The following is a 13,708-nucleotide window of genomic DNA, read 5'->3' on the forward strand; positions in this document are numbered from 1 at the left end:
AATCCCCTCTTGGCCATCACTGTTCAGGCAAAATCTGCCAGTTTTGCTGCTGCTGCTGCTGCTGCTGCTGCTACTGCTGCTACTGCTGCTCCTGCTGCTCCTGCTGCTGCTGCTCCTGCTGCTGCTGCTCCTGCTTCTTGAGGAACTCGACTTTGATCTACCTCTCTTGTCCAAGGGTGCTGTTTTGGGGGTTAGCCCTCTCTCATATCATCTCGTATCGAAAGGGGCCACCTTACCGAAGCCTTGAGTATCGGAGGTTGCTTGCTGCATGGCAAACCCGTCCGAAGAAACTAATAATAAGGAGCCAATCAATATTAGTATATCAGACTTAGATGGTGGGATCTTGGAAGTGTTCATGTACCCTCATCCAAGGGCAGGGCCAGCGTTAGGGAAGCGGCAAATAAAAAAGCAACACCGAACTTCATGGTGATTATAAGTAAGATAATTGAACGAAATTCCGAAGGTAAAGACTGGATGAGTTATCTCAGAGAGTAGAAATGAGTGTGGATCTGCACAGTTTTGATGATGTGGAGTAAGTGTTGAAAAAAAGAGAGAGGCAGGTTGGTCCAAGTATTTATACTTTGCAAGATACGTAGAAATCCCCAGAGAAATTTAATTAAGTACAGGAACAGCTCATCGCGCAAGGAACAAGGCCTCGCAACATGCCGATTTGAATGTTGACATTTCCTATAATATATCCGCAAATCATGCTGCGGTATGATGAGCCCGTGGAAAGTGTTAGTAAGTCTAAGTTTGAAGAAATATATTCTTAAGTTTGGCGGGCGGCTGTCATTGCAAAAGTTAAAAAACAGGGGCTTTCGAATACTCAAAAGCTATTATCGGGGATGGGTAAGGGGCTGAGCGAGCAGGGATGCATCCCGTGCATCTTTTTAATCATTTCTACTCTTTGCGTTAGGTGATCATACAGTAAGTAATATATGGTGCGAGTCGCACGGGGGAAGAGATCATCAGGTACTTCTTGGTCGTGCATAAATTTGAGCCTAACCCCGCCACAATTCTACAATACCTACCCTGGCTAGACTGAGGGGGTTAAGTCAGGTTGACATGAGCCAGGACAGCAAGCTTGTTGACTTAAGTGGATAAAGACGCTGCCCATCAAACAGGACTCACCAAAAAAAATAAAAAATGTCGCTTTCGCCAGCACCGGCCATATCGGCCTCGGAAAAACACATAGCAGGGCATATGGTGACAGTCCATGGCCTCTCTGAGCTGAGCCCCGACGCATCGCACGTGTCTATCCTCTGGCTTCATCATGGCAGAACGAGAAGTTCCGCTGATATGGCCGACATAGCGGCTCGTACAGTTGGAGCTTGGAATCTGGAGCAGCAATCCAAAGAAAGAGGCCTAATTGGGATTGCTTTTGATCAACGAAACCATGGCACGAGAAAGATTTTCCCCAAAGCTAACGATGCATGGCGCGGTGGAAATCCTTATCATGCCCAGGACATGTTTGTGCGTGACCTTCTTGCGTTGAGTATTCGCCTGATCACCGACACTGGCTGACTGTAGTTTTAGGGGCTTATTTCTGGTGCCGTCGTGGACACTAGGCTCTTGATCGACGTGATCCAGGGAAATCTGTTTCCGGAGAAGCCCGATGGATACATCGATGCCCATTACGTTTTGGGTGTCTCACTTGGCGGCCACAGTACATGGCAGTTACTATTCGCCGACGAGAGAGTGACAGCTGGGGTGGTCATCATTGGTTGCCCTGACTATATGTGTGAGTACACACCATTTTAAAACTGTCGTCGTATAGAGAAACCAAGCTCATGTGCTCATATAAATGTTGCAGACCTACTGTCGGATAGGGCAAAGCTCTCCAAACTACCGACCTTTAGCACAGAGGACAGCGGGGCATCATTCCTCGGCAGCAAGGACTTTCCTCCAGACCTTATACGGGCCTGTGAAAAATACGATCCAAAAGGGTTGGTATTTGGCCCGCGCAAGACTCCAAGCTGGCCGTTGCCGGCCGAACAGGCACTTGAAGCAAAGGGCATACTCGAATCACGACTTCGTGGGAAGCGGCTGCTCAACTGTTCTGGGGGAGATGACAAACTGGTTCCTTATTACTGCTCCAAGCCGTTTGTTGAGTTTATGAAGGCGGCTCAACAGGAATGGTCCGAGTTGGACGTTGTATTTGACGACCGCGTTTATGCAGGTGCCGGCCATGAATTCAGCCCGGGCATGATTACTGACGCCGTTCAATTCCTCGTCGAGAGCACTAGAACCGAGGGACCCAGACAGTCGGGCAAGAGTGGAGAAACTGTATCTAAGATATGATTACTACCAAATTAGTAGCGAGTGCCGTAGCCTCATACCTACGGTATTTGTGTAGCTTAGCGTTTCGTCCAAGCTATTCCTGTGGGGGTGGAAGCAAGCGCTTCTGTTCCATCAATCAGGAACACGGTTCCAAGTCCGCTCCTAGCCCTCTCATCATCGCTGGAGAAGAGCTTTTGGCTCACACCCCAGGGATTACGCGCCTTTCGCTTTCCAGCCAGCGCATCCCCAGTGCCATGGGGGTCCTCAATCCATTGCCCAATAACTTCTGCAACACCCCGCATCATATTCGCCTTTTCCTCCTTACTCTTCTCATCATCGGTGCCTGTTGTGGTATTGTTGTCCGGCAAGACAGCGGATATGGGAAGATCTTGTGCCGCCAGAAGCCATGGTGGAAGGTTAGGTGGGTTGATGCCAATGTAGTTGACATGCTCAATTGGAAACCCGATGGCAGAGCAGTGAGCTTCGACTATGCGGGCCTTCTTGAAGGCATGACTGACTACCGTGAGCTTCTCGGGCCAGGTTTGAAATTTTCTCCAAAAGGCAATGATGGCAAAGAGGACGTTGTAGTACGAGTCCAAAGCCTGCTCCTCGACAATTATGCGGGTAGAAAGCGGAATCGGAGACAGCGGATGCGCTTCAGCGGTTTCTCCTGTAGGAGGGATGCAACCGAAATAGTCGTTCGCAGCGGCAAGGTTTGCGTAGCTCCGGGCCTCGGAGAGGCGCGTCTCCTTCCATGTTGGGCCTCTGAGCCATGTGGAATGAGTGGGATGGTTTTTCAAGAGCTTCGATCAGATTCTGTAACCACCGAGAAAGGCCCTTTTTCACTAGATATCGCAAAGAGCCTCACCCGGAAAACGCCAGTACTGCGCGGCTATCCTGTGCTAGAGCCTTTAGACCGGCCTTGATATGCTCGATAAAGGTGGACGTCTCGCCGCGTTTGTAGCTTTCAATCAGCCACTCGGCTTCATTGTGGCCATGCTGTGGTCCTCCTTGCCAAATGCCATGGCCACAGACAATTATGAGATGATTGGCTTCAGTTGCCCCGTCGACCATGTTTTCATAGCCCAGTTTGGCCAGCTCGGAAAATAACGCGTGTGCTGTTGTGTTGATGTTAGGTGCTGTGACTCAGAATGGTGTCGTGAAGAGGACCATGGCGACAATCGGTTGGCAGCTGTGGTGCCAGGAAAATCTAGGTCCGAGTCTGTCTACAAGCTGCATGTAATCCACACCCAAGTCTCGATCGTATGGGCTGTTGTTCGCCCTGTCATTTGCATAATATTCCTATGGTACAGATATGCTGTAAAGCTCATGATTCAGTCCTCAGCAATGTCACGCACAATGGTTAGTTTGACTTATTCAATGGCCACGTTTGCTTTTTAGTCGGTGGTGTTGCCAGACGCGGCATGTCGGGGTCCTGCAGTAGGTAAGGTAGTAAGGCGCTGCTGCTTTGTCTGAGAAAAAAACAGCGACAGTCCCATCCTTGTTTGCTTCGCGCTGCCTCTTTCTGTGCAATACTTGGCAAACCGAATGGTCCGTGCACAATCCGGGAGAACGGGGTCGCCCACTCAAAAAGAACCTGACACCCGCGCGCGCCGAAAATTGAGGCGCTTTCGCAACTCCTCTAATTTCAATACCGAATCCTGACGGTAAACCTCCGGGGATTGAGAAAGGGCACAACGCGCGAACCATCAAACTCTCTCGCTAATCGGGTTCCATTGAATCTCTTGATTGAATTTTTTTCACCAAACCCCCAGCGCCCCTCAAGGTTACTGCGCGTCTCCTGCCTCAATTTTGTTGCGTCTACCCCAGTCCGTCCCCGTTGCCAGTTTCCCGGTCTTCCTAGCGTTGTTCAATCGCTCCACTCAACAGAACAACCACCCCCTACCAAATTCGACGAGCGCGAATCCCACGCCCGCCCCGAGCAACGCGTCTTCAGTCCATCAACCGATCAAATCATATCAATCAATCGACCTCTCGGTATCGCTCACAACCCGCGACAAAATCCCGTCAGCTAAAGAAATCGCGGCGTATCGGATTTTCGCATTTCCCCAAAAGGGTATAATCAAGATCAACACGGAAACATGGGTCTCCCGTGAGTTTTATACCTTCACGGGCCGCCATGTCCCAATGCAGTCCAATATGCACCTCAAAACTAAATAATTATCCCGGCAGTTTGTACATCGCTCCGGTTGAATCAGATGTTCCTCCCCGATCCGCCCCCAAAAGCCCACCTGCACATCCGCGATCGGCCATTCGCCGACGCAGACACGATGTGTCGGGTGTCGAGGCGCGCCGGCGCGCCGGCTTAGCTGCACACATCGCCGCCGTCCACGACTACGCATTCGGGAACTCACAACGCTGGGTCGCCAGAAGAGGAGGTCGCCTTGCGACGCCGCCCAGAGACAACACCGTTGCTGCTGCCGCTGGCCATACTGCTATGGATTCTCCGTCCGACACACAACCGCCTGACGCAGATCAGTGGAGAGCTGCTACTCGCAGGTTCAGAGAGCCCTCTAACCCCCCGTCAAGGAGGTCAGCTGGTCTGGACGACCGAGCGGCATCCGTAATGGCCGAAAGATGGGCCAACCTTCACACGCGCGCCAGTCCAGACCTGGCCGCCCGTGTGCAGATGATCCGCACTGCGATGGACAGCACGCATCGGAGCGTACGAACCTCGAGAGACGGTATATCGGTAAGTCACTCAGTAGCCTCTTCAACCAATTTTCTGCAGGCATGCTGACGAGAGCTTGTAATAGCGTTTTCCCCGGGCGCGGACATCGCGTTCGCGTGACGAGAGCTTGGAACTGCCACCCATAAGACAGGAAGTACGAGTCGTAGTCGAACCATCTCACACTCTTGAGCCAGACTTGTCAACGATGGGAGGTCTGGTGGGTCAGCGACCTCCACGCTCTTCAAGGAATACCAGAAGAGAACCAAGTCAATCGACCCCTATGGATGGGCTCGGTGATCGTAATCGCAGCCTGAGTCCGGAAGCGGAGAACCCTTGGCACACTATTGTATCTACTCTCACACCTGACCCACAGCCACCAAGTGCTAGCTCATCCTTTGCATCGACTTCGGCGTCCTTCTCAACATCGACGACGCAAAGCGCTGGTACAGGTCGTTCCTCGGCCACCTCGGTGACCGGGAGGGACACTCGGATGGACGATGTCGAGCAGAACTGCGAGTCGGCCTGTGAGAACTCAGATACCGAGGAAGATGAAGACGATGAGTCTTCCGAGTCGGCTCTTCTTCCATTTTTCAGCCGCCCAGAGCTTGCTGACGATGCTCACATGGATCAGTTTATGCGAAGCGTTCGATCATACTCCAGTGAGACCGGCGACAGAAATAGAGGTACACGCACATATGCCGATGTCATTGGCAACACGGCCGACCGTACAAATCCGAGTGGAAGCTCGGCAGACAACCCCGGAGAGCTCATGGGCGAAATGCAGCGCATTGTACGCCGTCTCGCAACGCGCGAAGATATCCCTGACGAATGGTGGGCCGAAGTTGGGCTTAGTCGGACCCTGTCTAGAGCGTCTGGCTAGTGCAACGCTCAGACACCACCTGCTTGTCACGGGTCGGCGCACGCGCACGCTGTGGCTTGGTTTTTTTTATTTGTTATTCCTGGGATCGCGAGAAATGGTTGAGCCAAGGTACAGACCTCAGCGGGTCTGCCGCCGGGTTATGATTTTTTTTATGAAAATGGCGTGTGGCGTACGGAGTGCTTCAAGGTGAACATAAGCCAGCAAAATTCTTTCATGGGATTCGGGGTCCGGGACGTAGTTCTCCTGGTTGGAATGGACTTTGGTATGAAATTTGACTGCAAAAAAATGATACGGCTGAAGACGGAACCTACCATCGTTCGCATTTGATCGATGCTGGGCAAGCCAAAGTGATGGCAGAGTTAGATATGACGCTTGGCCAACGTTTGTACTTTATGTTTAAAAACCTGTAAGAAGTTCTGTTAACTGTGATACAATACTTTTGCATGAAACAACCCAAATGGAAGATTCGACGCAGTTATCACGCTATTGTCAGCCTTAGTCTTGATGGATTTCTTATGAGGCTTCTTCCCATTCGTACCCAGGTATGAAGAGGAATGCATACCTAGACCTAGACCATGAACAACTGGCTAGGATTTGACGGTCGGTCGATAGCGCCAAGCACACTTTGCCTTGCCCGATCGGCGGGTCCACAAGACACACTGACCATTCCACAGCCCTGTATTCGATTCAGAGAAACCCCAAGGTTACATCTCGAGGTGATGTGCATTAGAGAAATCTTGTTTGGAACCTAACGCGAAGGCTGCTCTAATGCAACGGGGAGTCACAAAGCTGAAAATAAAATTTACCAGGGCAGCTTGGGGTAGGTAACTAGGCAATTTGCATTACAAAGCGCTTCGAGACAATACAATGCTTCAGTGAGACACGCATCTGTAAGTAGGCGGGAAGGGAGGGAGCGGCGGCTTGGTAAGAGGGGGGAAATAGAAGAAAGAGAGTAACACTACCGAATCGCCTCACGTTGAACCGTCTTTAGAAACAATGTACGACACGATCTCAGTAAGGTACGGGAAGATAGGCGGACAATCGCCAATGGAGAAATTCCATGGCCGGATCGGTTTACCTGTGCCTGGAACTGTCGCAGTCGGTCAGATGGGAAACTGATAAGTGCATCCAGTGCAGTCCTTGGCCTGTCATGGGAGAGAGAGAGAAAGAGGGACTCAAAGCTGAAAAGAGCACAATCTATACAGCGACAGTTTGTTCTGGCACTGGCCCGGAATGATCCTGATAAGGCATATACGGGAAACGGAGGTTGAAGAGCATCCCAAGCTTGTGGGAAAACAAAACTTCCAATGTTAAACGCCATTGACTTCGGAATCCGGTTCCTGTACCTGATGAAAAACAAAAGAACCCTGTGCTCTCTGATCACTTCGTCCCCGACCGCGGGGCTTACCTTCCGAGTGCCTGAGCCGCCGGCCCAAAAAGGCCCAGCACTGACGCCAATTGACTCTCTGGTTCCTGCGGATTGACGCTTGGAACATTTCTTCCCCTTCTGGATTAAAACGCCGCGGCCCGCTAAGCAAAGAAGCAAAGAAAATATAGATTTCTCCGTGCATCATTGACTCAAGTTCCGACGCAGGGACAAACGCTGCAAAGACACCCACGCGTGCAAAAGCTTAGGCCCGCCGCGTCCCTCAGCGACTCGAAAAGACAGAGACCCGACGTTGGGCATAAAATTTACTAGGGGAGGGACCAAAAAAACAACAACAACAAAAAAAAAAAAACAATCTGCCGCAAAACTATACAACAGCCCGGCCGGTGCAAAGAAGCACCCCTCGGCTCATTTTACCGAGAGAGAGGAAAAAAGTGTTGCTTGTACAATTTGACGAAGAGACGGCCGATTTGAAGCCGACAATAAAAAAAAAAAAAAAAAAAAAGGAAGCGATTCGGAGACAACGCAAACGCGAATCCCGCATGGGCGAACCACGGAAGCTTTTGCAGCGAACTGCATCGCGAACCACCTTTGTGCTGGGGGGATCGTGCAGCAACACAACAACTGCTGCTGCCCTACGCCGTGGCGCCCCGTTCTAGTCTAGTCCACCCGCCGTCCGAACATCCGCCCTCCTTTCCGAGACCGCTGTCCCAGACCACCGGACACATCGACGTTTCGCTTCTCCTCCGATCGACGACAGACCGCACTACATCTTTGGGTCGGAAGCCTCCCGCGAGGAGCTGACCCGGTTTTGTCGGGTGCAAGCATGACACCCCCGGGAGGCTTTGCCGAGCGGGCGTACAGCGGCAGCAATGGCAAGGCGGTGGCCAGCAGCAGCGTCAGCAACAGCGGAGGTAGCAGGACTCCGGGAACGCCCAGGAAGAATTCCACGGCCAATCTGGCGAGGGAGAAGGCGCTTCAGGACCCAGGATTGAGGGACTACGTGTGTACACTGCCCGAAACATAAACAACCTACCCAGGGGCTACAATGCTGACATAGCGTCTGTGTATACAGCGTCTCGGAGACTGCATAGGCAAGGGCGCATTCGGTTCTGTGTACAAGGCCTTCAATTGGGGAACCGGGGAGGCAGTTGCCGTCAAGCAGATCAAGTTGGTAGATGTGCCGAGGAGTGAACTCCGGATGATCGAGGTACGCACATGGTCAGAAATAGGGCTGCACGACTGCCGTTGCGTTGTGCTATGAGGTGCTGTAGGTGCTGGTTATTAGATGGCCTGCTGCTAACCTGAAATTTGAAATAGGCCGAAATCGATCTTCTCAAGAACCTACATGTAAGGCTGGCGCATACTCTCCGTAGAGGCAGCAAGAATGGGGTATGTTAACTAACCTGCGTGACTTTCAGCACGACAATATTGTCAAGTATATCGGCTTCGTGAAGACCTCGGACTGCCTAAACATCATCCTCGAGTAAGTTGCACACAGGACGGAAATAAGTTCCATTAAACCACTGTATGGTCTAGTGCTAAGTGCCGGACCTCCGTTTTAGGTATTGCGAAAATGGATCGTTGCATTCTATCTGCAAAGCCTACGGCAAATTCCCAGAAAATCTTGTGGGGGTGTATATGACGCAGGTTCTCCAGGGTTTGCAGTACCTCCATGACCAGGGTGTCATACATCGCGATATCAAAGGGGCCAACATACTTACTACCAAAGATGGCAAAGTCAAACTGGCCGACTTTGGCGTGTCCACAAGCACGCTCGCCGGACCTGACAAGGAGGCTCAGGTTGTCGGCACCCCTTACTGGATGGCTCCAGAGATCATTCAACTCTCCGGAGCGACTTCGGCCTCTGACATCTGGAGCGTGGGATGTACAGTGATCGAGTTACTGCAGGGGAAGCCTCCGTATCATAACCTCGCACCCATGCCCGCATTATTTGCTATTGTCAACGACGATCACCCGCCGCTCCCCGAAGGAGTGTCTCCTGTCAGTACCAACTTCCGCAGTTTTCTTTGATGAACATGTCCTTGCTGACGCCGAAGCTAGGCTGCGCGTGACTTCCTGATGCAATGCTTCCAGAAAGACCCCAATCTCAGAGTGTCGGCAAAGAAACTGCAGAGACACCCATGGATTGTTGGCTCCAGGAGAAGCGATGCGCCCGTATCAAAAGCCCCGTCCAATTTTAGCGAAGCTGTCGAGGAGGTCAAGCAGTGGAACAAGGCATTAAAGTCATCAGAACATGGCTTAAGGGTGTCTATCGGCCCCGACGGTGCCCACCATTCGGGAAGCAACGGCACCAAGGGAACAACCGTGGATGGTCACCGGTTGAACGTAATCACGAACATCAAGGGCCCACTGACGTTAGCTAAGCCCAGACCGATGGCTGATGCCTTTAGGTCTCCTGAGATACCTGGTAGGACTCACATTGCCTTTAGATGAGTTGTCGGCTATCACTTGAGATGTACAACTAACACGAATGGCATAATTTTAGACAACGACAACTGGGACAACGATTTTGCAACAGCAATCTCACCAAGCGCACTGCATTTACCACATCTCAAACCTCAGGACAACTTTGGTGGCCTGTTATCATCGGACAGACTCAAGGCTTTTGCTTCTATCGACGACAGCAGGAACCTGTCGGCCGACTGGGATGATGATCTGGGGGGAAGTGAACAGCTCGTGACCATCAAGGCACCTCGAGCACAGCTCTCTGATCCTGACATGCAACAAACAATCCGGCCCACTCCACGGAAGAATGATCATTCTGAAAAACGCGAGAAGAAAGCATCGCTCCCTGACTTCAAACTGCAACAGCCAAACAAGACGAAGCAGAGCCGAACCTCAGCCAAGTCACCAACAAAACCGCATTTCCCAGCAAAATTCACCATACCGCCGCGGCCAGAGTCCATGTTTCGAGAGCATTCTGTCGAGGACTACTCGGACATTCTGGAGGACAACGATCACGTATTTGCCGAAAAGATGGGACTAGTGCCAAAAGACAGCCCTCAGCTCTTTCATCCCTCAGACCTGACCAGCTTGCCTCGGTCCATGCAACCTCCCAATGGTGGCAGCGTGCGGCGAGCTGCTCAACCGAGGCCTTCAGTTCTTCCAGACAGGAATATGCGGAGGACGCGGTCGTCAATAGAGATACAGCGATTCGCCGAGAACGAGAGCGACGAGGACTTTTCGGACATCTTTGGCCCAAGCGATACGCTTACCGAGAGGGACGAAAGCGACCGGGGCTCCGAGGACGGCGGCACTGGTGGTGGCAGAATGATCTTGTCCAAGTTGTCCAACAACTCATGGCTGGGCGACGACGAGGATGAGGATGATCCTTTTGCGCTGTTGGATCCTGGATGGGACGAAATGGACCTCGAGGCAAACATTGCCAGAGATCGCCATGCGAGACTATCACACAAGGTAGAGGAGCTTGTGCGGTCCTTGAAAACGACGGAGGGTGAGGACACCCTATTAGTAGTGTCTGAAGAGTTGGTAAGTTGTACTCCTTTTATCCTTTCATCTGAAGCGCATACAACGGGTGCTCCGTTTTTTTAGTCGGGCGGCTGCTGACTTTGCCTGGCGGAACAGTTGAGTCTTCTGTGGGAGAACGGGGACGTCAAAGATCTCATCATCAGCGCCCATGGCCTTTTACCTATCCTTGAAATCCTCGAGCCCTGTACGGTCAAGAGCCGACAGCATATGATCTTGCAGCTGCTCAAAATTGTCAATGCAGTAAGCTAAACCCAGAAATATCCGACCACAATATGAGACGACTGACTGATACCCAACGGCTCTTATTTAGATTATCCTTGATGATGTTGAGCTCCAAGAAAATCTTTGCTTCGTAGGAGGCATCCCCATCATCACCAAGTTTGCAGCCAGGCAGTACTCCAACGAGATACGGCTAGAAGCTGCGGCTTTCGTCAGGCAGATGTATCAAACCTCAACCCTGACGCTACAGATGTTCGTCAGCGCTGGTGGTCTGAACGTCCTTGTTGAGTTCCTCGATGAGGACTATGACGCATCAAGGGACCTGGTTCTCATTGGCGTTAATGGCATTTGGAACGTATTTGAGCTTCAGGGTCCGACGCCCAAGAACGACTTCTGTAGGATCTTTTCTCGCAGCAAGATTCTGGACCCGCTCGCTCTCGTCCTTCACAAGGTATTGGATGAGGATGACAAGAGCGAGCTGACTGAGCTCGTCGAAGGCCGCATTGTCAACATTTTCTACCTGTTTTCACAGGCGGAAAATTATGTCAAGGAGGTTGTCGCAGAGAGACAGGTCTTAAAGAGTAGGTTCTTCATACCATCTGGCCATGATGCCGTCCAACCTTGAGGGACTTTGCTGACTGAAATCGCGCCACAGCTGTGCTCAGAGACCTCCGCCGCATGTCACCGATTCACCAAATCACCATGCTCAAGTTTATCAAGAACCTTTCCATGCTATCATTAACCCTAGAATCGCTCCATTCTGCTGATGCAATAGACTTCCTCATCGAACTCTTGAGCTATAGCATGAAGAAGGGTCACAAGCACTTTCGGGAGATATCAAATCAGGTGCTCAATACCATGTTCAACCTCTGCAGGCTGAGCAAAGAAAGGCAGGAGTATGCCGCCGTGAATGGCATAATACCACTCCTGCTCAAAATCATGCAAACAGACAGGCCGCCTAAAGAATTCGCTCTGCCGATTCTTTGTGACATGGCTCACTCTGGCAGCAAAGGGCGGCGCTATCTCTGGCAGAACAAGGGCCTGGACTTTTACGTTTCGTTGATCGCAGATCAGTACTGGCAGGTCAGCGCCCTCGACTCTATATCCGTCTGGCTGCAGGAGGAAACTGCCAAGGTGGAGACTCACCTATTGGACGGCAAGTTCACGGCTGCAATCACATCCTCTTTCAACAGCATCAAGACCAATGCTTTCGACTCTGGTGTCTTGGAGCCGCTGATCAAGATACTTCGACTGTCACCCTCGTTGGCGGCGTCGCTAGCCAAGTCGGAAATGTATTCGGGCCTTGCCCAGAAGCTTGGCCACAAGAAGGCCCAAGTGAGGCTTAACCTACTCCGTCTGGTGCGCAACATCATGGACGCATGTGTATCTGAAGGTGGAGGTAGCAGCATGTCAACCGCAAGCAGCGGACGCCAACTCCGCGCCCTGTTTGAGCAAATCAGGGTTCTTGCCGACAAGGATCCGGCGGTGCTGGTGCGCAATCTGGCCTCGGAACTTCTGCGCTCGCATTTGGATCCTGATGGCGTTACAAATCCCATCGGGCTAACTACATCAACTTCGGCGGTCGGCAACGGAGCAAATCCCCTTTCGTCTGCCGTGCCACCATCATCAAGCGGAGCGCCGTCTTCACGATCTCGATCCGGGCCCAGGCGCACGAGCTCATACACTCCGCCTGGGCTGTCCTCTTCAGCATCCGCGCCGCCACAGACGCCAACACATCATCAACGCCCCTCGCAATCATCAAGTATTTACACCGAAGTGGCCGTGACTGCGACGCCGCGGCGGTCAGCAGCCATAGCACAAGAGCGAGACAGCGGTGGCGTCTTTCGCCCGCGTAGCCGCGACGGACCTGGGTCGTCGGGGTCCTCGTCCTCGATACCGAGGCGTGTCAGTGGTGAGGGGGGTGCCATCCTTCTTGGTGGCAAGAACGGCGTAAGCAGTAGACTGCCGCGCACATCTAGCGCATACGGCAGACAAAGCATATCAATGGCGCAGGGACGCTCAGAGAGCTCGTCTTCAAACAAGGAAAACACAAACATTACACAAATGGGCGGTGGCAGCGACAGCAGGTATCATACACCAACCGCGGCCAACTTCGATCAGCATGATTTGGACTGGGAACGGGAGAGAGATAGGCAAAGGGGCGACAGGGCTGAGAGGGTTGCAGCCCAACAACACAAGCGGAGGAGCCGCATGACGGCCAGTTCTTCGGACATTAGGCATGGGGCACCGTCTCGATGAGCGATCAATGAATGTTTGAACACGATGGGCTCATTGGCATGGTATGACAACCATAATATCTTCTTTTTTCTTTAGTGTGTGCATAAACAGCGTGACGGCAGGTGAAATACAAGAGGAGCATGATTACTTATGAGGCATGGCATAGTTCAGCGAGACTTGAAAACATGTGTTCTTAGCTGAGGAGAGGCATAAGTGTGAAACCTTTTGTGCCCTGTATGCGCCATTTTTATTTACGTTTTATTCTGTTTCCTACGGTGCTCTGGAAGCCGCTTGGCACCAGGAAATGCGTGGTTTGCAGGCTATGGCTGCTGCGATCACGCCTCGGGTTATTTCTGGGTATTGGGCCGTGTTATGTGGCTCAGTAACCCGAAAAACAACCATGCAGTACGCTTTTGCATCGGCACTCAATTCCATCGGCATGTAAGCCGAGTCGGCAGATAGGCAATCCTTTCGACTCCACTTTAGCGGGAAATAGCTC

The 13,708-nt window shown here is 51.9% G+C and overlaps 5 protein-coding genes across 5 annotated transcripts; 3 read left to right on the forward strand and 2 right to left on the reverse strand.

Moving 5' to 3' along the window:
- Positions 1 to 79: 79 nt before the first annotated feature.
- Positions 80 to 425, reverse strand: MGG_17687 (uncharacterized protein; the record flags this gene model as incomplete). Its single annotated transcript, XM_003719682.1, has 3 exons — positions 80 to 150; positions 237 to 290; positions 362 to 425. The coding sequence occupies 3 exons, from the start codon at positions 423 to 425 to the stop codon at positions 80 to 82; spliced, it is 189 nt and encodes a 62-aa protein (XP_003719730.1).
- A 618-nt stretch (positions 426 to 1,043) lies between these two features.
- On the forward strand, positions 1,044 to 3,050 carry MGG_14914 (uncharacterized protein). Its single transcript, XM_003719683.1, has 3 exons — positions 1,044 to 1,473; positions 1,537 to 1,741; positions 1,814 to 3,050. Exons 1-3 carry the CDS (start codon positions 1,147 to 1,149, stop codon positions 2,299 to 2,301), a joined length of 1,020 nt encoding a protein of 339 aa, XP_003719731.1. The 5' UTR covers positions 1,044 to 1,146; the 3' UTR covers positions 2,302 to 3,050.
- MGG_17688 (uncharacterized protein) lies at positions 2,140 to 3,753 on the reverse strand. The gene is made up of 2 exons (XM_003719684.1): positions 3,149 to 3,753; positions 2,140 to 3,045 (listed from the first exon to the last, which is right to left on the reverse strand). The coding sequence occupies exons 1-2, from the start codon at positions 3,352 to 3,354 to the stop codon at positions 2,358 to 2,360; spliced, it is 894 nt and encodes a 297-aa protein (XP_003719732.1). The 5' UTR covers positions 3,355 to 3,753; the 3' UTR covers positions 2,140 to 2,357.
- A 157-nt stretch (positions 3,754 to 3,910) lies between these two features.
- Positions 3,911 to 6,334, forward strand: MGG_04101 (uncharacterized protein). The gene is made up of 3 exons (XM_003719685.1): positions 3,911 to 4,393; positions 4,474 to 4,993; positions 5,058 to 6,334. Exons 1-3 carry the CDS (start codon positions 4,383 to 4,385, stop codon positions 5,850 to 5,852), a joined length of 1,326 nt encoding a protein of 441 aa, XP_003719733.1. The 5' UTR covers positions 3,911 to 4,382; the 3' UTR covers positions 5,853 to 6,334.
- A 223-nt stretch (positions 6,335 to 6,557) lies between these two features.
- Positions 6,558 to 13,451, forward strand: MGG_04100 (STE/STE11/CDC15 protein kinase). Its single transcript, XM_003719686.1, has 10 exons — positions 6,558 to 8,242; positions 8,315 to 8,449; positions 8,560 to 8,589; positions 8,661 to 8,725; positions 8,805 to 9,243; positions 9,304 to 9,670; positions 9,749 to 10,752; positions 10,849 to 10,992; positions 11,063 to 11,552; positions 11,627 to 13,451. The coding sequence occupies exons 1-10, from the start codon at positions 8,066 to 8,068 to the stop codon at positions 13,228 to 13,230; spliced, it is 4,455 nt and encodes a 1,484-aa protein (XP_003719734.1). The 5' UTR covers positions 6,558 to 8,065; the 3' UTR covers positions 13,231 to 13,451.
- The last annotated feature ends 257 nt before the right edge of the window (positions 13,452 to 13,708 follow it).

The sequence above is a fragment of the Pyricularia oryzae genome, chromosome 6 (genome assembly GCF_000002495.2).
Source record: "Pyricularia oryzae 70-15 chromosome 6, whole genome shotgun sequence".
Taxonomy (NCBI): domain Eukaryota; kingdom Fungi; phylum Ascomycota; class Sordariomycetes; order Magnaporthales; family Pyriculariaceae; genus Pyricularia; species Pyricularia oryzae.